General features: G+C 46.4%; 2 protein-coding genes across 2 annotated transcripts; one reads left to right on the top strand and one right to left on the bottom strand.

The window, feature by feature from the left end:
• The first annotated feature begins 14,410 nt into the window (after positions 1-14,410).
• On the top strand, positions 14,411-17,099 carry LOC123444566 (BTB/POZ domain-containing protein At5g03250-like). Its single transcript, XM_045121336.1, has 4 exons — positions 14,411-14,674; positions 14,829-14,898; positions 15,018-16,307; positions 16,382-17,099. The coding sequence occupies exons 1-4, from the start codon at positions 14,616-14,618 to the stop codon at positions 16,892-16,894; spliced, it is 1,932 nt and encodes a 643-aa protein (XP_044977271.1). The 5' UTR covers positions 14,411-14,615; the 3' UTR covers positions 16,895-17,099.
• Positions 17,084-22,500, bottom strand: LOC123444567 (secretory carrier-associated membrane protein 2). The gene is made up of 12 exons (XM_045121337.1): positions 22,252-22,500; positions 21,378-21,491; positions 21,085-21,147; positions 20,341-20,374; positions 19,788-19,910; positions 19,173-19,235; positions 18,985-19,078; positions 18,850-18,895; positions 18,651-18,718; positions 17,740-17,788; positions 17,548-17,613; positions 17,084-17,460 (listed from the first exon to the last, which is right to left on the bottom strand). Exons 1-12 carry the CDS (start codon positions 22,306-22,308, stop codon positions 17,374-17,376), a joined length of 864 nt encoding a protein of 287 aa, XP_044977272.1. The 5' UTR covers positions 22,309-22,500; the 3' UTR covers positions 17,084-17,373.
• Between the last annotated feature and the right edge of the window lie 552 nt (positions 22,501-23,052).

Raw genomic sequence — 23,052 nt, 5'->3', positions numbered from 1 at the left:
TAGTGGCTCTTGCATGCATACATGTTTAGCTTTCAAAGAGCCATATTACTTTGTATTCTCCTTTGTGTTTGCCTGCAGATTCCATCTTTAGTCCAATGCACGATCATGCTTATTAATGTTCATATCATTCGGTCGTGCAAGTGAAAGGCAATAATGACGATATATGATGAAGTGTCTGAGCCTGGAAAAGCTGGTATGAACTCGATCTATTTTGTTTTTGTAAATATGACTAGCTCACTGTTCCTAGTTCAGCTTTGTTGTGAGAGAAACATGTTTGCAATGACAACTTAGAGATCATAGTTGTTGATGCCATGCTTACTTAGCTAGGAGTTTATAATGGTTTGCCTTGGTTTCCTCCTTTGAATGATTCAAGTGGCTTGACTTGGCGCATGTTTACGCATGTAGTTGAAACAAAATCAACATAGCCTCTATGATATTCATGTTCATGGTGATTTATGTCCTACTCATGCTTGCACTCAATGTTAGTTAATCTCAATGCATTTTGATGACTGTTGTCGCTCTCTAGTTGGTCGCTTCCCAGTCTTTTGCTAGCCTTCACTTGTACTAAGCGGGAATACTGCTTGTGCATCCACTTCCATAAACCCAAAGTTGTTCCATATGAGTCCACCATACGTACCTATGTGCGGTATATACCTGTCGTTCCAAGTAAATTTGCATGTGCCACTCTCTAAATCTTCAAGAAATAATCTGTTTTGCGTGCCCGAACCGCTCATGTGGTGACAGGGGGCTATTAGTATCTTCCATGCTAGGTGTGTTATCCTCGATATGTGTTTATTCACTATCATTCACGAGAAAGGGGACGGTAATTGGAATTCCCAGTTCCATGCTCAAATCGAAAAGATAATTGCAAACAAAACTCCCCCAGGATTGATGTTGGTATGGACGGTACCCGAGGATTCGGCTAACCGTGGAGTGTGATTGATTGGTGGTGGGGGAGTCAAAACTTTACTTTTCTATTTGGGAACCGCCTATAGCATGTGTAGCTTGGAAGATGTTGAGAACTCTTAGTCATTGCGTTGACAATGAAAGCATGCCACCCAAAATTATTATCTCTGTTTTCAAAGCTTGAGCTCTGGCACCTCTGCAAAGCAATGCTTCCCTCTGAGAAGGGCATGTCTATTTATGTTCCTCTTGAGTCATCCCCCTCTTATAAAATCACCAATTAGAGAGCACCTCTGTCATTTTTATGCTTTGCTTTTAACTGTGTTGAGTATGACTGTGACTGGATCTTCTTTGCCATGAATTACAATGTTTAGTCAGCCCTCGGTCTTTGAAGGTGCTCTGCATTTATGTTTTGCGGTCTCAGAAAGAGCTAGTGAGATACCATCTGTTCGTACTGCTTCATGTTGTTTTGATTGAAATGTTGACATTCGAGGCTTATTATTATTTGCTCGCTAGCTGATTATGCCATTGATATGAGTTCACCGTGAGACCTAGATGTCATTTGCTTATGTGGTTTTCTTGTGATCTTGCTGAAACTCTGGATATCAGTTAGACATAGTTGCAACAACAAGATCAAACAGAGTTCGCCAAAGTTTTTCTTTTGTCTCTTTCAGTCTGTCAACTGAATTGCTTGAGGACAAGCAAGGCTTTAAGCTTGGGGGAGTTGATACGTCTCCGTCGTATCTACTTTTCCAAACTCTTTTGCCCTTGTTTTGGACTCTAATTTGCATGATTTGAATGGAACTAACCCGGACTAACGTTGTTTTTAGCAGAATTGCCATGGTGTTGTTTTTGTGCAGAAATAAAAGTTCTCGGAATGACCTGAAAATTTACGGAGAGTTTTTCTGGAATTAATGAAAAATATCTGCGCAAAGATCCACCGGAGAAGGTGAGCCAGTGGGCCACAAGCCCAAGGGGTGCGACCACCCCCCCCCCCCCCCCCCGAGGCCGCACCAACCAGGCTTGTGGGGCCCACGTGGATTCACCGCCTCCAATCTCAGCTCTATATATTTCATTTCGCCTGGAAAAAAATCAGAGAGAAGGATTCATCGCGTTTTACGATACCGAGGCGCCGCCACCTCCTGTTCTTCATCTGGAGGGCAGATCTGGAGTCCGTTTTGGGCTCCGGAGAGGGGAAATCGTCGCCATCGTTGCCATCAACCTTCCTCCATCGCCAATTCCATGATGCTCTTCACCGTTCGTGATCAATCTCATCGTAGGCTTGCTGGACGGTGATGAGTTGGATGAGATCTATCATGTAATCGAGTTAGTTTTGACGGGGATTGATCCCTAGTATCCACTATGTTGTGAGATTGATGTTGCTACTACTTTGCCATGCTTAATGCTTGTCACTAGGGACCGAGTGCCATGATTTCAGATCTGAACCTATTATGTTGTCGCCAACATATGTGTGTTTTAGATCCTATCTTGCAAGTTGTAGTCACCTACTATGTGTTATGACCCGGCAACACCGAAGTGACAATAGCCGGAACCACTCCCGGAGATGATCATAGTATGAGGAGTTCATGTATTCACCAAGTGTTAATGCGTTAGTCCGGTTCTTTATTAAAACGAGAACCTTAATATCCCGTCGTTTCCATTAGGACCCCGCTGCCACGGGAGGGATGGACAACAGATGGCATGCAAGTTCTTTTCCCTAAGCACGTATGACTACATACGGAATACATGTCTACATTAGATTGACGAACGGGAGCTAGTTACTTATCTTTCCGTGTTATAGCTGTTACATGATGAATCACATCTGGCACAATCATCCATCACCGATCCAATGCCTACAAGTCTTTTACTACTTGTCCGTGCTACGTTACTTGCTACTATTGTTACTTGCTTCTACTGTCACTACTGTTGTTACTTGCTACTGCTGTCACTACTGCTATTACTTGTTACTTTGTTGTTACCTGCTGCAAGACTTTTCTGGCGCCATTGATACAACAAGTCAGGAATAGCCTGTCGTCAACAGACCTTTTTCTGGCACCGTTGCTATCATACCACTTTGCTACTAATACTTTGCTTGCAGATACTAATCTTTCAGGTGTGGTTGAATTGACAACTCAACTGCTAATACTTGAGAATATTCTTTCGCTTCCCCTTGAGTCGAATCAATAAATTTGGGTTGAATACTCTATCCTCGAAAATTGTTGCCATCCCCTACACTTGTGGGTTATCACACTCCTTCCCTCTTCGCCATCCAGCCCTCCCTTGGAGGAGGGGACAAGGCTGAGCCCTACCTACCCCTTCCTCCTATATATAGAGAGGGAGAGGGAGGCAGACAACACACAACTGATTGGCGGTGCCATACCTCTCTCTCTTAGTAATTCTCCATCGTCGTGATCGCGGTAGCACTTGGTGAAGCCCTCCTAAGATTGCACCACCACCGCCGCCACCATGTCGTCGTGCTGCCGGAGTACTCAACCCCTACTTCACCATCGCTCGTTGGATCGAGGACGTGAAGGCATCATCGAGTTGTACGTGTGTTGAACGCGGAGGTGCCATCCGTTCGACACTTGATCGGGATGTTCGTGATTGGACCGCAGGATGGATCGTGATTGGATCGCAAAGACGTTCGACTACATCAACCACGTTTCTCAATGCTTCCTCTTAGCGATCTACAAGGGTATGTAGATGCACTCCCACTCTCATAGATGTTGATCTCCGTAGATTGATATTGGTGAGCATAGGAAATTTTTTGTTTCCCGTGCAACGTTCCCCATCAGAGAGTACACGGGGTCACTTTGTGCGGAGGAGCATCTTGCAAATAGGTATGTTTAACCATATATTTTTGTTGTGTTTGGCTTTTAGCTGGGTCAAGAGGGAAATTATGAATGGCTAACTCGTTAAGTCGGGACCCCCAAGTGACCTATGTTCAAAGAATAAAGACTCAAGAAATTTTGTAGCTAAAACTACAGAGACCCCGAGTTTCGGGGGTGTTGGCTTTATTATATTGAACACAAAAATGTATACATAGGTATGCATAATGATTTGGAGCGAGTGGCTCTAACTGAAGTAAGGCCAGATATGAGCAATGTTCCAAGGACTGTTGGTTTCTTCCTCTGAGGTATGTTACTTCTTGTGCTCACGGATGTCAGGCATGTAATATGACCCATTGTTGAGGCTCTTGCTAATGAGAAAAGGACCTTACCATGGGGGAGAAAGCTTATGCCTACCTGTTTGGTCTTGAATCAAATGGAGCACTAAGCGCCCTCCTGGAAAGTTCGATTGCGAACTCTACGGCTATGATAGCGACATAGGTCTTGTTCATAGATAGATGATCATGAGGTGGCAAGGTAACGTTCCTCTTCCAACGCATCGAGGGAGTCTTGACGTGCTTTTTCATATCTTCCTCAACATAAGTTGTAACCCTGGTGGAGTCATCTATGATATTACTTGGCAAAACAGCTTCTCTCCATAAACCAGGAAAAATGGTGTGTAGCTTGTGGATCTATTTGGGGTAGTTCATGTACTTCAAAGTAGCGAGGGGAGTTCTTCGACCCAGCAGCCTGGTGTTCGCTCCATAGGAACCATGAGGTGGGGTTTGATCCCACCTAATATTTCCTGCTTAGCTCGCTATGCTTGTTCGTTAGATTGTGGATGTTTCACTGATGCGAGGTCAAGCCGGATATACTCTCATTCGCAGAATTCCTCCATGGCCCCCTTGGAAAAATTTGTGCCATTGTATGTGATGATGCCATGTGGATATCCAAAATGATAAATCAACTTTTCTTGAATTTTACCGCAGTGTGAGCATCACAATTACTGATTGGCTCTGCTTCAACCCACTTGGTGAATTTATCCACTCCAACCAAAGGTGCATCTTTTTATTTGACGATTTTGTGAAAGGACCTAACATATAAACCCCCCAGACTGGAAATGGCCAAGTGATCGAAACAATCCGTAATTCTTGAGCTGACACATGAGCTTGTCTTGCGAACTTTTGGCAGCCAGCGCATTTTCGCACAATGTCCTTTGCATCAACATGAGCGGTAAGCCAGTAAAAACCATGATGATAAGCCTTGGCGACCAGTGACCTTGAGATGGCATGATGACCACAATCACCAGCGTGGATTTCATTAAGGATTTCTTAGCCTTGTGCAGGAGAAACACAATGTTGAAATATGTGAGTGACACTTTGATGTTGTAACTTGCCATTGACTATAGTCATAGACTTGCAACGCCTGAAGATTTGTCAGGAGATGATTTCCTCATCACGGAGCTCGCCCCGGGTTAAGTAAGCCAAATAGGGTATGGTCCAATCAGGTATTGCATGTAGAACCTCCACAAGTTGTACCTGAGGGTCTCGAATAGTTATGTCCTCCTCTAATTGTAGTTTAACTTGAGGATTGTGGAGCACATCACGGAAAATGTTGGGTGGTACCGGCTTACACCGAGAGCCAACTCTGGACAAGGCGTGTGAAACTTCATTGAGCCGGCGATCAATGTGATCAACTTGATAACCTTCAAAGTGACCTACAATAATTATGATTGCTCATTGATAAGCCGCCATGAGAGGGTCCTTGGAGTCCCAAGTCGCTCATACTTGTCGAGCCACTAAGTCTGAGTCGCCCAAACATTTGACCCAGCTGAGGTTCATCTCCTTGGACATGCGGAGCCCGTGAAGGAGAGCTTCATACTCAGCTGCATTGTTACTACAAGGAAACATGAGCTGTAGGACATAACAAAAAATTTCACCTCGTGGGGAAGATAAAATAACTCCAGCCCCCGAGCCTTCCAGTATGTGTTGTCTCGCTTTTCTTTGGGGACTTGTAATTTAGTCAAATCATTAATAAAGTCCACCAAAGCTTGAGATTTAATGGCAGTCTGAGGCACATACTTCACCTGGTGTGGTCCAAGCTTGATTGACCATTTAGCAATCCGGCTTGTGGCCTCTCTATTCCGGATGATATATCCAAGAGGAGATGAACTGACCATAGTAATTGGATGTTCCTGGAAATAATGTTTGATCTTACGACTAGCCATGAAAACGCCAAAAACCAGCTTCTGCCAATGTGGGTATCTATGTTTTGATAAGGTCAAATATTTGCTCACATAATATAGAGGGCATTGCACCAAATATTCTTTTCATGACTCCTTGCGCTCAACGACAACTACTACACTCACCGATTTATTATTGACGGCGATGTACAGGAGCATAGGCTCTTTGTCAATTGGGGCGGCTAAGACGGATGACTCAACCAACTGTTTTTAAGTGCTTCAAACACATCATTGATAGCATCTGTCCAAACAAAATTATTAGTCTTTTTTAGCAGCTGATAGAGAGGAATCACCTTCTCTCCAAGGCGGCTTATGAATCAGCTCAAGGTAGCAATACGCTGACATCGTTGATGTTTGCCGACTTAGAAAGGGAGGTTGCTGCTTTGATTTTATGTGGGTTAGCCTCAATGCCACGCTCTGAGACCAAGAAACCCAGCAACTTACCTGCAGGAACTCCAAAGGCACACTTGGTCGGGTTAAGCTTCATTCTATATAAACGAAGGTTGTCAAATGTTTCCTTGAGGTCATCCAACAGAGTTTCCTTCTTTTGGGATTTAACCACAATATCATCGACATAAGCATGAACATTGGGCCTAATCTGGTTGTGTAAGCAGTTCTGGACACAACGCGGATAAGTATCCCCCATGCTCTTGAGCCCAAAGGACATAGAGACATAGAAAAAAGCAGCAAAAGGGGTGATGAAAGTCGTCTTCTCTTGATCCCAACAACCATCTCGATCTGATGATAACCAGACTAAGCATCCAAGAAGCACAAGCATTCACATCCAGCTGTGGAATCAATGATTTGTTCGATGTGAGGAAGAGCAAACGGGTCCTTGGAGTAAGCATTGTTGAGATCTATGTAATCAACACACGTATGCCAAGTGTTGTTCTTCTTCAAAACAAGCACTGGATTTGCTAGCCACTCTGGGTGAAATACTTCAATGATGAACCCGACAGCTAGGAGCTGGGCTACTTCCTCACCAATAGTTGCTCGTCTCTCCTCTCTAAAATGAAGGAGGAATTGCCAAACAGGTTTTATTTTAGGATCGATATTAAGGTGGTGCTCAGTGAGTTCCCTCGTACATTAGGCATGTTAGAAGGTTTCCATGCAAAGATATCCTGATTATCACAGATGAACTTGAGGAGCACGCTTTCCTATTTGGGACCCATGCATGTCCCAACAGTGAACTGCTGGGAAGAATCGCGAGGAGTAAATTCAACCTACTTAGTATCCTCGGTCGGCTTGAACATCAGGGCGGGTTCAGATTCTATGGTGGGCGTCTTAAGTGATGTCATATCGACCGGGTCAACACCAGTGACCCACGTGATTGAGTATTCAGACAAATTCAAGTACCCGGGGGTCACTGGCTCGACCATATTGATGGCCCTCTGTCTGACCTTACTCTCTCTCTGGCAAGTGCTAGTAGTGAATACATGATAATTCCTGCTATCCAATTTCTTGGGGTTGCTCTGAAAACCGTCTTGGTTATTATGTTGTTGATTTCCTTGTCTCGAACGTTGCTGCCTATGGTGACCCTGACTCATAATTCATGATCACCGAATTCACGTGTACAGTGATCCCAGAGATCAATGCTCACTTAACACACAAAAGCTGAATAACAAGAGTCTTGCATCCATACATACCGTGTGATACAAATAGAGATCATTAAGTTCAAGTCTTACATAGATAGGGACTCAAAGGCCGATACACCAAACACAACTAGCAGCGGAAATCTTGAACAAAAGAGTGAACCCATGCCATCTACCTTAACCTTACACGCATTCTGACTAGGAAGCGTCCTAGTTCGCATGTTCGTCTCTAATGAATTCTTCGTCAAACTCCTGCTCTTCCATGCGTGGCCCATTAAATAACCAGTGGCAAGCCAATGCGTACTTTGAATGTACTTGCAAGCTACCCATGTTGTGGAACAAGGCAATAACAATGCATGATATAACACTAATAGGTAAATTGCAGAAAGCTAATTTTATGTGCAAGTCGTGATCAATGTCTTATGAAGGTATGCATCACGAGGTACCGATGTCCATATGAACAAGTTACATATATCAATATAATCCAGGGTCGAATGTCTCACGTTCACCCACCATGACAAGTCATCTGACTTAACTCAATGTCACACCATCTTATTTGTCAAGCACACATGCCAAGTTGTGAAAACATTTCGACATAGTCTAAGAAGGACCACCAACTATCCATGACCATGGACACCGCTATTCGAAAAGTTTTACACTCTGGAGAAGTTGCACACTTTACCCACAAGACTCGGGAAACTTTCGTGGAAATATACGACTCGCGGTATTTTCATACCCGAGGTAAGTACGCGAAAAATGCCTTTCCCATGACGATACTAACAAAGATTTCAATCGTTGGTGCCATCCCTCGTGATGTACATCACTAGTATCATCCACGAGGGCACGCAACGGTGTGTCCGGTGTCTATAAAAACATCCCATGGTTGTCCTTACTTGACACAACCCCGTCTCGAGAGTAACCACGTCATTCCCGCCACTAGTAATGCGGGCTCTCTTCTAGTACCAACCATATTAATCAACAAAGCCCTGTCCCATAAGGGGTACCGTGGTTGCGCATGTAAGGTTGGGACAGTCAGCACATCTTAAATCTAACCCATTTTCGATAAAACACACACACACCTTGTCTCGGTACATCACTTATTTATCAAGTGGTTACCAAACCCATCACTATCTCCCCCGGGCATTAGTGGCACCCGACGGAGTTTTCGAAGGGTCTTTTCCATAAAACACACACACACCGTTGTTTCCAACACATGCATAATCCCGCCCATTTGTGTAGCAACTACATAACAACATATCTACTCCCCACCCACACAACTCTGAGCACAACTAGAGTCATGTCATGCAAGTATCAACGAGGAGGTGACGGAGGCAACCCATAAAGGTGGTCAGCATAGTCACCACGATTCAATACAACAAAGTAAGTGCTATATGCCATGCAAAAAGTGTTTCAAGTCATGGTCAAGGGGCTGCTTAGCTAGATCAACAAAGTCTCCGGGGTCTTCAAAATCTTATGGTCCAAGCCCTTCGTCAACACCGCAATCCATCGTCGCAATTTAATGCACAAAAATAAGGGCACGACAAAAACAAGAAAAAATAACACACTCAGAAAAATGTCAACCTATTTTTGTAAAATACTAGGGTGATTATTAGTAATGTGAAAATTACTAGGTTTTATTTTCTAAGTGCAGAAAGTTGTGAAAACATTTTAACATAAGGTTAAAATGCTTTAAACAAGGTTTTAAAATAAAACCATGCTTAAAACATTTTCCAAAAACTACATAAGTGGCATATTCAAATAGGTTGTAATATTTCAAAATTTTAGAAATTTGAATCACTGGATTTGGATAAATATTCTGGCCATGGGATTTATTTGGAATAATGCCAAAAAAGAAAAAGAAAAGGGGCACTGTGCCAATGGGCCAAAGCCAGCCAGGAGGGCCCACGCGAGCCAGCGCTCCCACGCGCATCAGGTTGGCACGTGGGTCAGCGAGAGAGGAGGGAGGCACAGGGCGAGGTGGAGGCTAACGAGTGGGGTCCCTTATCGAGGTTGTTGTCAATCTATGGCGGAGAGGGGGCGGTGCTCACCGTCAGGGAGGGAGGGCACAGTGAGGTGTGGGAGCTGCGGGAATGGAACCAGCATGGATCCATTGTTCCACGGGTGGTCGAGGGAGCAGCTAGGGTGGTCGGAGTCGCCGACAACGAGGAGGCCGCGGCAGAGGGCTTCGGGAGGTAGCCGTCGTCGACGAGCCCGACTGCAAAACACACGGGGGAGAGGGGGGAAGTGATCAGAACCTCCCCGTGGTTATAGATCGAGGAAGAAGAGGGACAGAGGATCTCCCTACCGTGCTAGCGCTGGTGACCCGAGACGGCAGCGCTCGGCTCTATCCGGAGCACTCAAACACTAGGACTCGCTAGGAGGGGCTTTGGTGCTCGATTAGAGATGAGAGAGAAAGGCAAGAGGGGAGAGAGGGTCTCGGGGGGGGCTCTTATAGGTGGGGCATAAGATCACCGTAGACCCGTGCGCCGGAGTTGGTTGCAACGGCAATGGGGGTCACAGGAGAAGGAATGGGCAACTCGGGGGGTCTTTCTAGGGTTCGTCCACGACTAGGAGGCAAAGAGGAGAGAGGGGGGCACGCACGTGCGAGGCCAGGGATTGGCCGAGAGGGGCAGCAATGGCATGTGTGTGAAGTGTCGTTCGATGGAGAGAGAAAAGGGGGCAAGCAAGGAGGCATATCCCGGACGTAGATGCACATTGATTCGCGCGAGGGGAGGGGCTCTAGGTGGTCAGGAGATGGGCTGGGAGCAAAGTCCACTCTCAGCATCCTGTAGCGCGCTCCAGATCACGGGTATGGCTGGCATGATGATGGCCCTGATGTGCTCTGGCGCGGCCATTTGTGTCAACAGGCTGCAGAAGGAATAAACAAAGGGGGAGAGAGCGATGGATGTTCCAGATGCTGGTCAGGAGAGAGAGATAAGAGAGAGATAGAGTGGAGAAAATGTGTTGTCCCAGGAGGGAAATGGGGTTTTTCACCCCCGCAATCATGCATGTATATGCTGGGGTGGCTATTGGCGGTGCTTTGGGTCTCAGGGAAGTTGTGGCAAAAAATTGTGAGCAAGGGGAACAAGTTAAGTGGTGAATTTAGCTTCTTTGGAGAAACACCAGAAGATGTTTGATGGAGTTTTTGACAAGATACCCTTACCCAATTCTTGTGCAACTTAACAAGATGGAGTTATGGGTAAAAAAGAGGGATCGCCAAACTTAAGCTCGTTTGAGCAAAGTTTGTAATGCAAACTGGAAAAACCCTAGAAATTGACAGAACTGATTTTTGTAGACCTTGCTGGCAAATCTATCCCCATAAATGCACAACTTGGTGTAGCATCCTTGTTTGGGGTCTAGATCGCTCCTGCAAAGTTTGAGATCAATTGGATAAACTTGGTAATGTAAAGTTGCTCAAATTTGATTCTCGACGAAGAGGATTTTGGGATATTTTCGTGAACCAAATCAACTTGGATTGAGATGAAACTTGGCAAGATATAGCATGTGTGACCTACTAGAATTTTCTTGGAATTTATTGAGAATATTTCCTACAGAAATATTTCAAAATCTTGAAATAGGCAAAAAGGGTTTTGAGGGATTTTGTCCAATATTTTGAACATGGCCATATGTTAAAACTCTTATATATATATATAATATATGTCCCATGAGTTTCCCTAAATTTTCCCAAATATTTTTGAAACAAGAAAATATTTTCCCAATACAATAGCTTTCTAGTCTCAGAAAGAGGTATTTAAATAAAATTGGAAAATATCTTCTAAAATAATTATTTTGTGGTTTTGGAAAGTCCTTTTGACAATAGGATCCAAACAAAATCTTTGGGGTAAAACTTCTCTTTTAAATTGAGGACTTGTAGTACAAATCTCAACTCACGTGTTTTTGAAAGCTTAAAATAAATAAGTGCCTTTTTAGTTGAAAAAATATTTCTAAAAATAGTTTCTCGTCCTATACACATCGCATTATCATTGGGCAAAGGTTTGGAAGGAGATGAGTTCTTGAGAGAAGAATGAGTTTTGGTGGTTTAAAATCGATCAATCACACAAGCAAGTAGGAACCAGATCAAACATCAGAAGCATGCAAAATATTTTAAATGATTCTAAATTTTGTAAAAAAAACAAAATGTGGCAAAGTGGTATAAACACAGGGTGTGACACTGTCCATCATCATTATTGTCATGATGTCAGTAACCAGCGCCCAAGCCGGCGGACCCATGAGATCCTCGACCTGTGAAGCCCCTAGATGAGCCAGCTCTTGAACTGCGAGGATGACCCAGATTTCCGCCACCATTGCCTCCTTGAAAATTCTGAAAAGCTTAGTTCTGGAACTCCTGCATGAAGTGGCGATTCTCCCATGAATGAGCGGCGAGCTTATCTCAAAAACTATGCTTGGGACAAGGGCCTTTAAGTGTTTCCTCATAATTGTGAGGCTTGTTCCCACTATAAGATCTGCTAGAATTGTTGTTCCGTCGCTGATTTTTGAAACCAGTGTTAGTGTTAGCAACAAAATCTGACCCACCGTTAGGATGCTTGTGTTTTCCACCATTGTCGTGATTGTTATGGTTTCCTTGATACCCATAATTGTGTTGTTGATGACCCTTGCTATTGTCATGCTTCTTCCCTTTGCCCGATTTATCATCATCTAAGCCAGGATCTTTCGTGTGTGTGACTCAGCTTACCTAGTAAGGACATCCATGAGGTCTCCCATATCTTGAACCTTCCGCTTGAGGCGTCAAAGCTTTTGAACAAGTGGTGGAAGTGACAATTTCTCTCCAAAATCAAATCAGCTTGGGTAGGTGTGATAATGTGCGATGAGTGAATGAACTCTGCGACCCAGCGAATCCAATGATGAGTAGATTCATCTGTCCATTAACACAATGATGTAAATCAACAATCATCATTGGACGCTTACCAGTGCCTTGGAAGTTCTTAATGAAACGTACCTTCAACTTTGTCCAAGAGTAGATAGAATTGGGGGGGGGGGGTAAGTTTTCAACCACGTGCGAGCCGACCCCTCCAACATCCTGGTTAGATACTTAGTACACATGGCATCGCTAACATCAAGCATATCCATGCTAACTCATAACTTTCAATCCACGCTGGTGGCTCGAGATTAGTCGTGTAATTGGGAACCTTGCGAGGACCCTTAAAATCTTTGGGCATACTCTCTTGGCAAAGAACCAGGGCCAGGCAGGGGACTCCAATTGTTCTACTGCTTAGACCCGCCGTTGAGCAGACAAGTCGGTTGTAGTAGGGGCACCTGACCCGCCGTTGCTACTGCCTCTGCTTCTCGTGAGGCCTGAGCCGCGTTCACAATCGCTCGGGCGTCTAAAACCACATGTCGGGTTGGAGAATTACGGGGTCGTTGTATCCGACCACTGCTTGAGACTATTGGTAAATCGTGTCGGCTCTTGCTACAACTTGCATAGGGTGTAAATGAAACCGATCACAACTATAAGAACATTGTGCAAGTTGGGTGATCGCAGTTTTTAGCATCTCAATGGCGTTCATGGCTTCGACTTCAATTGGGGTATTTCCTATGATCGGTAGTGCTTCGAGATTGCGAGTCACCGCCAGCATGTTATCCACTGAGTTTGAAAAGTGACCCAACGATGTATGGAATCGCTCAGGCGGCGATTGAGCCGGCAGCAGTTGATCTGTCTGGCGTTGCTCGATTGGCTAACGAGGTTGATTCTCCGGAGGTCATCCAGTGTCTGGGGTGCGTCGCGGAGTGTCAAAAAGGCGTGTCCGCTATAGATTGGGGGGAAACCGGCTCTCGTGCCTCCTGTGATGAACTGCCTCCGAGGCATCTTGATGAAGACCTAGCTGCCAGGCTTCCGCTTTTAATTGTTTGGTCTCACTACGAATATGAGCTTGCAACTCTGCCATATGAATATTCTCAGCATCAATCTCCGCCTGAATCTTGGTCATCTGGGCACGAAGTTTAGTCGACTCCATATTGCGCTCCTCCTAATTTTTCGGGGTCATCGGTGCCTCAAAAAGTTTGGTCATCTCGGCCATCACATCTTCCATAGCTTGAGCCGGTGTCTTGCTTGACCCGATGCCCCTGACGCTGGTTTCGACCCGCGAGGGCCGTTGGCTACTCCTGCAAAACCGTATCTGGACGGCCGATCATCTTGAGAGACGAGGCTGGACAAAATGTGGGTTATGCCCTCTTTGTAAAAGGGAAATGGAAACGGACGCACACCTTTTCTACAATTGTCGCTTTACAACTCGGCTCTGAAACCTCGTCATCCAAAAGTACGGTCTTCGCCATTTGAACACTGAGCTCTGGCATCACGAGAGGTCGGTCATAGAATGGTGGGACAGACGCACCGACATGCGTAACCCCAACAGAAAATCCTTAGCATCCCTCACGATGCTCGTCTCTCGACGATTTGGAATGAAAGAAATGCTCGTGTTTTCCGTAACAAGAGTGCACCGCCCTCAATTCTCCTAAGAGCTATCGTCGACAAGGCTAATCTTTGGGTCGCCGCACGCGCAAAAGATTTAGGGTCTATTGTAATCCGCGAGTAATTGCCATGCCGGTTTGGGCAGACCTTGTAACATTTTATAACTCTTTTCCCTTATTTAATGGATGAGGCAAATCTTATGCCTCCGTTTTAAAAAAAAAACTTTTTTTAATGACTTAGAAAGATAATGTTCTTTCTTTTCAACATGTAAGCTGCGAGGTGTCATACCTCTCCGGCTCTCCCCCTTTGGACCAGGGCCAAGCTTTGAACTGTCCCTGCATGCATGTCGCTGGTCCTATTTCCCATCTGCCTGCAGCGCGCGCCACCTCAGCTACGTGCTCCCTCCCTCCCTCCCGCATGCGCAAGCGCGCAGCAACCCATCTCCCTCCGCTGCCCATAAATCCTTGCGCGCACCCTTCCCTCGGCTTCCGTTTCCTCAAAAGACCACCCTCCAGATCCACTAGACAGAGACCCTCTCCCTCCCCCGGGGTGGCGCCTGGCTCAGTCCGAGAGAAGAAGGCCTAGATCCGCTGGCCTAGGTTGAATAATTCTGGGAGGAGAAGATGGTGATCATGAAGCTGGGCTCCAAGCCGGACATCTTCGTCCTCGAAGGCCTCACATGGTTATCCCCCTTCCTCATTTCATATATTTCCTAGTTCATAAATGGCCTTATCCCATTCAGTATCGTTCGTTTCGATCCAATAGCGGATCACGAGCACGGATGCAAATTTGATGAGAATTTCAGATGCTTACCATCCGTCTTGACTTTTCCCCAGGAGATGCATGACCGAGCTCGAGAGTGATGTCGTCGTCGAAGTAGGAGACGTGTCCTTTTATCTTCACAAGGTTAGCACGAGTGTGTCGCCGTCACATTCCGCATTCATCAACTCAACTGCATAAACCGATCGATCGCGCGTTAATGCGACTAACCAATGGTGCGTCGATCAACAATGGTGAGCGTGCAGTTCCCGCTGCTGAGCCGGAGCGGCGTGCTGCAGCGTCTGATCAGCGAGTACCACCCGGCGTCGGACGGCGGCATGTGCACGCTGCAGCTGGACGACATCCCGGGCGGCGCCAAGGCGTTCGAGCTGGCGGCGCGCTTCTGCTACGACGTCAAGATCGAGCTCAACGCGCTCAACGTGGTGTGCCTCCGGTGCGCCGCCGAGTACCTGGGCATGACGGACGAGTACGCGGAGGGCAACCTGATCGCGCAGGCCGAGTCGTTCCTCGCCGACGTGCTCGCCAACTGGAAGGACTGCGTCAGGGCGCTGGAGACCTGCGAGGGCGTGCTCCCCACCGCCGAGGACCTCCACATCGTCCCCCGCTGCATCACCGCGCTCGCCTCCAAGGCCTGCGCCTCCGACGCCGCCGCCTGGTCCACGCACGGCGCCAAGAACGCCGCCAGCCTCGACAGGGACGCGCTCTGGAACGGCATCGGCTCGGGCGACACGCCGCGCGCCGCCGCCTCGGCCATGGACTGGTGGTACGAGGACGTGTCGCTCCTGAGCCTGCCCATGTTCAAGCGGCTGATCCAGGCCATGGAGGCCAAGAGCATGCGCGCCGAGAGCATCGCCGGCGCCATCATGTTCTACGCGGGGCGGCTCCTCCCGGGCCTCAAGCGCAGCGCCAGCTTCAGCAACGCCAGCTTCGCGGACTACGTCGGCGGCGCCGGCAGCCGTAGCGCCACCCCGCGCTCCGCCACCGCCAGCCTCTCCGGGACGTCCGAGGGCGACCAGAGGTACTTCCTGGAGGAGATCGTGGCGCTGGTGCCGACCAAGAAGGGCGTCACCTCCACCAAGTTCCTGCTCGGGCTGCTCCGCACGGCCATGCTCCTCCACGCCAGCCCGCTGTGCCGGGAGAACCTGGAGCGGCGCATCGGCGCGCAGCTGGAGGACGCCTCCCTCGACGATCTGCTGGTGCCCAACCTCGGCTACACCGTGGAGACGCTGTACGACATCGATTGCGTGCAGAGGATACTGGACTACTTCATGTCGTCGATGGACGGGCTGGGGACCGGGTACACGTCGCCGGCGCTGGCGGAGGAGGGCAGCCAGCTGGGGCTGCCCCAGGCCGCGACGCCGCCCGCCGTGGCTCCGATCGCCATGGTGGCCAAGCTCATGGACGGGTACCTCGCGGAGGTGGCGCCGGACACCAACCTCAAGCTGCCCAAGTTCCAGGCGCTCGCCGCCGTGGTGCCCGACTACGCGCGGACCGTCGACGACGGCATCTACCGCGCCATGGACATATACCTCAAGGTCACAACTACTCACAGACAAATCTCGGTTTGCTGAGTTAGGATCTCACTCGCTAACATTTGAGCTGCGTGCAGTCGCACCCGTGGCTGTCGGAGTCGGAGCGGGAGCAGCTGTGCCGGCTGATGAACTGCCAGAAGCTGTCGCTGGAGGCGTGCACGCACGCGGCGCAGAACGAGCGGCTGCCGCTGCGGGTGGTGGTGCAGGTGCTCTTCTTCGAGCAGCTGCGCCTCCGCACCTCCATCGCCGGGTGGTTCTTCGTGTCGGACAACGCGGCGGCCACCGACGGCGCTCACCCGCACCACCCGAGCAACGCCGGCGCCATCGTCCCCAAGGGCAGTGCGGTCGTGGACAGCGGCATGGCCGGTCAGGACGACGCCGTCGCCATGACGTGCACGCCCGAGGGGAAGGGAGGGGAGGCCATCACGGACGTGAGGGCGCGGGTGTCGGAGCTGGAGAAGGAGTGCGTGACCATGAAGCAGGAGATCCGGCGGCTCGGGAAGCCCCGGAGGTCGTGGAGCATCCTCACCAGGAAGTGCGGCTTCGGGGCCAAGGTGCAGCAGGCGCAGCCTGCCATGAGCGGCAAATAGAGAGAGGCGCCGCAAAAAGTACGAAATCTCAGCTCACGCTAGAGTTATAGATTCGTCTCCCATTTCACTTGTTCAAAACGGCATAGTTCTTTCATTCTTAAATTAACGCTAGATGGCTATATTTAACGGACTAGATATATATAGTGTAATGCAATAAGATTCTTCAGCTCTGTATGGTGCGAAATAAACTAGTTTTAGCACTTCACATACATTAACCATATATAGTGATACTGCAACCAAGCTCGTCAGAGAAATGAGTGATGTTTGAAGTTGTATTTCCCAAAAGATTAAGCTGCATATAAGCACATGGATATTGGGCCTAGGAAAGGAATGAAGCACTCGTATATATTACAAGAATGCACGAACATCTATAGCTACAAGTATTCTCTCTCAGCCACGCGCAGCACAGATATGTATAGGGATGTACAAGACCAGACGCCATCACCGATTGGCACATCCTATTCTCATCCATTCATCTATCAGAAGGCCGATCTCATGGCACCACGTGCTGCCTCTTGTCTCATCTGAGCAGCCTTTCCACTTCCACGGAAGTACATGTATACTTGCTGCATTCCAAGTGACCAAGTTCAGAATGATAATCTCTCTTGGCGAAAGAAACACAAGGCACGACAAAAGGTCACGTGTTAACGCACCTGGATGACCACAATGCTGAGCAGTGCTTCAAGACAGAACAGCCCGAATCCAACAAAGTAAAATATCTGCCAGAAGAAAATGTGGAGACAATGTAAATGACTAGCCAACTATACGGGAGAAGCAGGTTTCCAAGAAAAGCAACCATGCCAAATCAACAACAAACAAAACTCGAGATGGACAGAGATACTTACTCCCACAATAACATTCCTGCCTATGACGTCAATTGCCGGCAAAAACCCACTGTAACACCAGAAACAATAAGATAGGCATAGTTAAATAATGTGAATGAGTTGTAGATAAGAGGAGATGATATCCAACTATCTACTCCCTCCGTCCCAAAATTCTTGTCTTAGGTTTGTCTAGATATGAATGTATCTAGTCATGTTATAGTATTTAGATACATCCATTTCTAGACAAACCTAAGACAAGAATTTTGGGACGGAGGGAGTATGATTTGAAAAGGGAGCCGATAGTCTGAAAGAGAGTTGCTAAGTATTCTTGACATGAACAGTTTAGAGCAGCAACCGAATTGATCCAAGAAATATTACCCTAAAGAATAGCAACACCGCCTAATCAGTGCTGGAAGTGCTATACGTGACAATGTACTTAGTAGATGGTGTTGCTATTCTTTAAGGTGGTATTACCTGGATCCACTCAGTTGTGTACGGACTGTCAATCGGAATCTTTGGTAGAGGCCGATCCCACACACTAAGTAATCTCTCACAGTTTAGTAAGTACTCCCCCCTCCGAAAATACTTGTCATAGGAATGGATGTATCTAGATGTATTTTAGTTCTAGATACATTCATTTTTATACATTTGTGCGACAAGTAACTCCAGACGGAGGGAGTAGTAGGGTGTGTATCCTTAGTCGGCACATCCAGCATATGTAACGAAGGAGCCACATCAGCTTTGGTGGTGGTGCCTTTTATCAGTAAATGTTTGTGTATGGTAAAGATACTGAAGAATAACAACACACAAAATTCTTTTATGATAGTGTGTCCAAACTTTGCGGCTTAGCCACAGTAAGTGAATAGCTACCATATTTATGCCTGGCACAAACAGAAGTACTTTCAATTATACATAAGTGATGTAACACTTACGCGATAGATTTTCCTTTGAAAGGAAATGGGGGAGACACAGCTGACCAGATGCAGAATATTATATGGATCTGGAAGGGGCAAAGATCATTAGCAATGAATGGAATATTAACTCGTCGCCAAAAAAAAGAATCAAATATCAGCAACAAATGTGGAAACCATTTAAGTCTAGAAGAGTAATGCTAGATGGCAAGGTTGTTACCAAGTACAGCAGAAAAAACCATCCAAACTTCAGAGCGCTTTCAGTCCTGTAACATGAATTTCAGTGGCATAAGGTGTAAAAACATACAAAGAAGGGACTTGTAAAAATAACAAAAGCATAAGCAAGTACACAAACCTCATTGCATTATAAAGCGGCCGATACCATAACACATAGGCCCCAGGGACACCAGAGATGAAGTAGATAATTGCTAGCAACCAGATGACAACACCTATCGAAAGGAACCGCCAGATTTGTTTCCCAGTGTCAGAGAAGATAGCAGTTGATCCACAAGATGTAGACAGTAAGGTACAACTTAGCCATACCTCCCCCTTTAATCCATCCTGCGGTAGTTGCAATGATGTTCCAAAAGAGGCATAACGTCAATCCTGCATGGCATCAAAATTTGCAGAAATCAGCAATCTGTGCTAATCTTAGACTCTGTCTCCTAATTCTTACTCCCTCCGTCCGGAAATACTTGTCCTAAAAATACATATAATGGATGTATCTACAATTAAAATAAGTCTAGATACATTCATCTCTAGGACAAGTATTTCCGGACGGAGGTAGTATGATTTAGTAATAAGATTTACAGTAGATTCGAAGAATTATACTTTTGTAACAAAGCATAGTTACAAAGTACAGATTGTCAACATACGGGAAGTGTGTTGACGTTTTGAAATACCATTCTGTTTTATGATGCCACTTCTCAGAAGACAATGGCAGATTCACTCACGCCATAGGAGATGATATGCCAATCGCAACGATCCAGAGGAAGTATGTGCATTATTTGGACAGTGTGAATGACAGTGTGAATGTGAATGTGAATGTGAGATCTCTAGTAAGAATAGTGTTTGCAATATTTGAACAAAAGTAAAGATCTACAAGGTGATGGTTTAGAAGATATTTTGAGGAGAGGTAAAACAAGAACAAACACTCACCCAACAATGAACAAAATGCAAGGTACTGCATCCTTTGTAGGTGGATTGGTATCTCATTTGAAATGTCATGATGAATGATGGGCATAAATGGTGGCCAGTTTTTCGTTTCAATGACAATACCAGCTGCAAATGAAAAGGAAGATAGTATAACAGTGAGAGGCAGGGGCAGTGAAATTTTGGACTGTAACAGCAGAGCATAATGACAAAATTAGATGAAATAGCCTTTCACTGAATCATTCAAGGTCTTAACTGAAGTTGACCGGAACAAGTTTCCAGATAAATATCCTCATTAATCAACTCCGACATCTTATCTACCTCTTTCCCATCAATATCATGGCTAGAAATATGCTCCCTCCATTTCTAAATATAAAACCTTTTAGAGATTTCAATACGAACTACATATGGATGTATATAGAGTTATAGACATATTTTAGGGTGTAGATTCACTCATTTTGCTACGTATGTAGTCAATATTGGAATCTCTAGAAAGACTTATATTTAGGAAAGGAGGGGGTACAAAAGTTAACTGCATTAGCTATAGGGGGAACTATACCTCTAGCTGCAGCTTCTTCCCTTCTTTTAAGTTCCTGGTTTCAGGAAAATATAAAAATCAGATATAACAGTTAAAGAAAGAATTACAAGTGAATGCTCATGAGCACATCTGAGCTGTTTCAATCGTGTGGAACACTGTCTAGAAAGGTTTTACTGATTACGTAAAACCACTGCTAATTCTTGATTCAGCATATTGTACATTCATGTTAAGAATTTTATTATCTGATTGTCTGGGTTAATGAAGAGATGGCTATAACAATAGCCAGTTTCCAGAAGCACAAGCACCCTTCACCTTAATAGGGCTATAAGTTTCCAGCTGTCGGCGTAAAGATCCCATGGTTTTAGCTCACTAGGCATGAGGCAAGTACTGTCCATGATATGATCAATAGTTATAGGAGAGCCTGAGGTAAATCCATGTCAACCATAGCTCACCAGTTTCCATACTGCATCATGGTTACTACTTCAATAACTCTAGACAAGGCCATATAAAGTTTTGTTGGCTATATCCGTCTACATATCTAAGCACAATGGGCTGTCAGTATCTGGGAAGCTTCGCAAAATTTCATCCAGGAGAACTTAAGATTTTACTTCCGCATAGGGGGGTTTGATCACTGAATGATTACGAAACAACTTTTGAATTCACAAAACAATGGTTTGAACAAATCAATAACTCAAATGACATATAGGATAACATGTGATGTGAGTGTAAAGCTGGAATTTCAAGTTTCAAGCAAAAGACGCATACTCTTTCCCGTTTGTTAAGGTCAGCCTCCTTCGACTGCAGTTCCTTCTCCTTTTGCTTTAAGTCCTACATTTGAAAATAACATACGCACCGCATAAGCAACCAACAACACGCTGTGAAAGAATTCCATAATAAAATTTGAAATCAACAGTATCTTAATAAAGAATACTGTGACCATTCATCATTGGCCAATGGTGAATTGCATTCTGCATTCTGCCTAGCATTTCAATTCATTGGGCAAAGCACATCTTGCTAAGTAAGTACAGAATTGACAAGCTCAATTGAAGCACAGGCACCTTCGATGAACCAAGAGGTATGTCCACGGTAGCAGCACGGTCATTATAGAATCCAGCAGGCTCGTGAGGAAGAGGTGGCATCCGAGAATTAGAAGCAGGGGGTACACCTCCTCCCTGCAGAACATCATACATTCGGAAAATCATTAACCAAACAACAGTTAAAAGAAAAAACAACCAGTTTATATAGAAGCTTATGCACAATCAGATATCCTTGTCAACGATAGTTGGCACAGCAATCCGAACTGCTGGTATAGATAACGACTCTTGTATTGTATGGAACACATTCAGCGGCAGCAGATCCACAGGCACACGCCAAACCGCGGCTACCACTGATCACACTGAACGCCAGTACTAAAACAATCTTCAGCCAGTAAAAAGGTACGAGGTATTTTTTCCATTCTGTCGTATGCCCGCATATAATTTGGAAGAGCAAATCGCCCGCCTCCAAAGCTCTACACATCTCGTAAACCGCATCGTCGTGATTAGACAAAAATTATCCGAGTTCAAGTGCCGATTTCGTGTCTAAGCACCATTTCTGCCTTGAAAAAAACCCCAAAACAAATACAGAAGAAAGCAGCACCCGCCGCCCCTCTCGCTCGCGATCGGCCAACAAAGCAGGGCACGCGTATAAACGGGTCCATCCATCGATCCCCCTCTATTCCTAAAGGCGGTGAGTCAACCAGATCCACCGGAGCACCCAGAACGGCGAAACGAGGGGTTATAGGCAGAAACCCGCAAGAAGCAACTCCAACAGCGATCCGGACCAAATTCGACACCTACGCGAGCCAGGGAGCAGTAGACAGGGCGAACCGCGGCGCGGGCGGAGGCGCGGCGAGGCGGCTAGAAGGTAGTAGAAACCGAGTAGGCGACTCACCGCGAAGGGGTTGACGTCGTCCTCGTCGAAGGGGTTGCGGTCGTACCTCCCCGCCATGGCCTCCTCCCTCCCTGGTCCTCCTCCTCCTCCTCCGGAAGCGGTGGCGGCGGTTGCGGCTGTGGTCGCGGCGGTTTCTCCGGCGAGGGAAAAGTCCAACGCGGCGGTGGCGAGCGAGCGAGCGAGCGACCAACTGCTTTGGACTTCCGCTTTCCTGAGACGGTGTTATTTACGTGACGCGGTGGGTTTGGAATGTGGATTTGTTGAGTCGGGTTTAATTTTATACTTCCGCCCTGCTGCCGCCGTGCAAATCTGACTGCGGGCGGTTCTGCGCGTTCTGGCCTCGTGGCCGACAGGTGGGCCCTGGCTGGGCAGGCAGGACTGGTAGAAGGAAATGGAAGAGGAAGACGGATTTGTTCTGACATGGCGCATTCAGGGACAAAAGGGAGCATTAGATGGGGTCTAACCCAACATTGCTACTGCAGCCTAACCTGGAAACGCCATCAACAAAGGACAAAAATGTTATGCAACAGTGGAAGATTGTTTTAAGTGATTATCTTTTACGCGGCACACTAGATTTCTGTGATTAGTTTTTACACAAAGCTGTTGATATTCAACAACTTATTGCACTTTTTAGGGGGGAATACTAATTACACAAAATCCCATTTTTTACAGCTGAGTTGAAGGAAGGAGGGGGGAAATAGCAGCCAGCTGGTCATAGACTGCACGAGATTGTTTCCTTAGCAGCCAAGTATGAGTTCACATTTTCTAGGACAATGTTCAAACGAGCAGTCCTAGGCAACC

The sequence above is a fragment of the Hordeum vulgare genome, chromosome 3H (assembly GCF_904849725.1).
Source record: "Hordeum vulgare subsp. vulgare chromosome 3H, MorexV3_pseudomolecules_assembly, whole genome shotgun sequence".
NCBI classification, from domain to species: domain Eukaryota; kingdom Viridiplantae; phylum Streptophyta; class Magnoliopsida; order Poales; family Poaceae; genus Hordeum; species Hordeum vulgare.
This window is presented reverse-complemented; position numbering and strand designations above follow the sequence as displayed.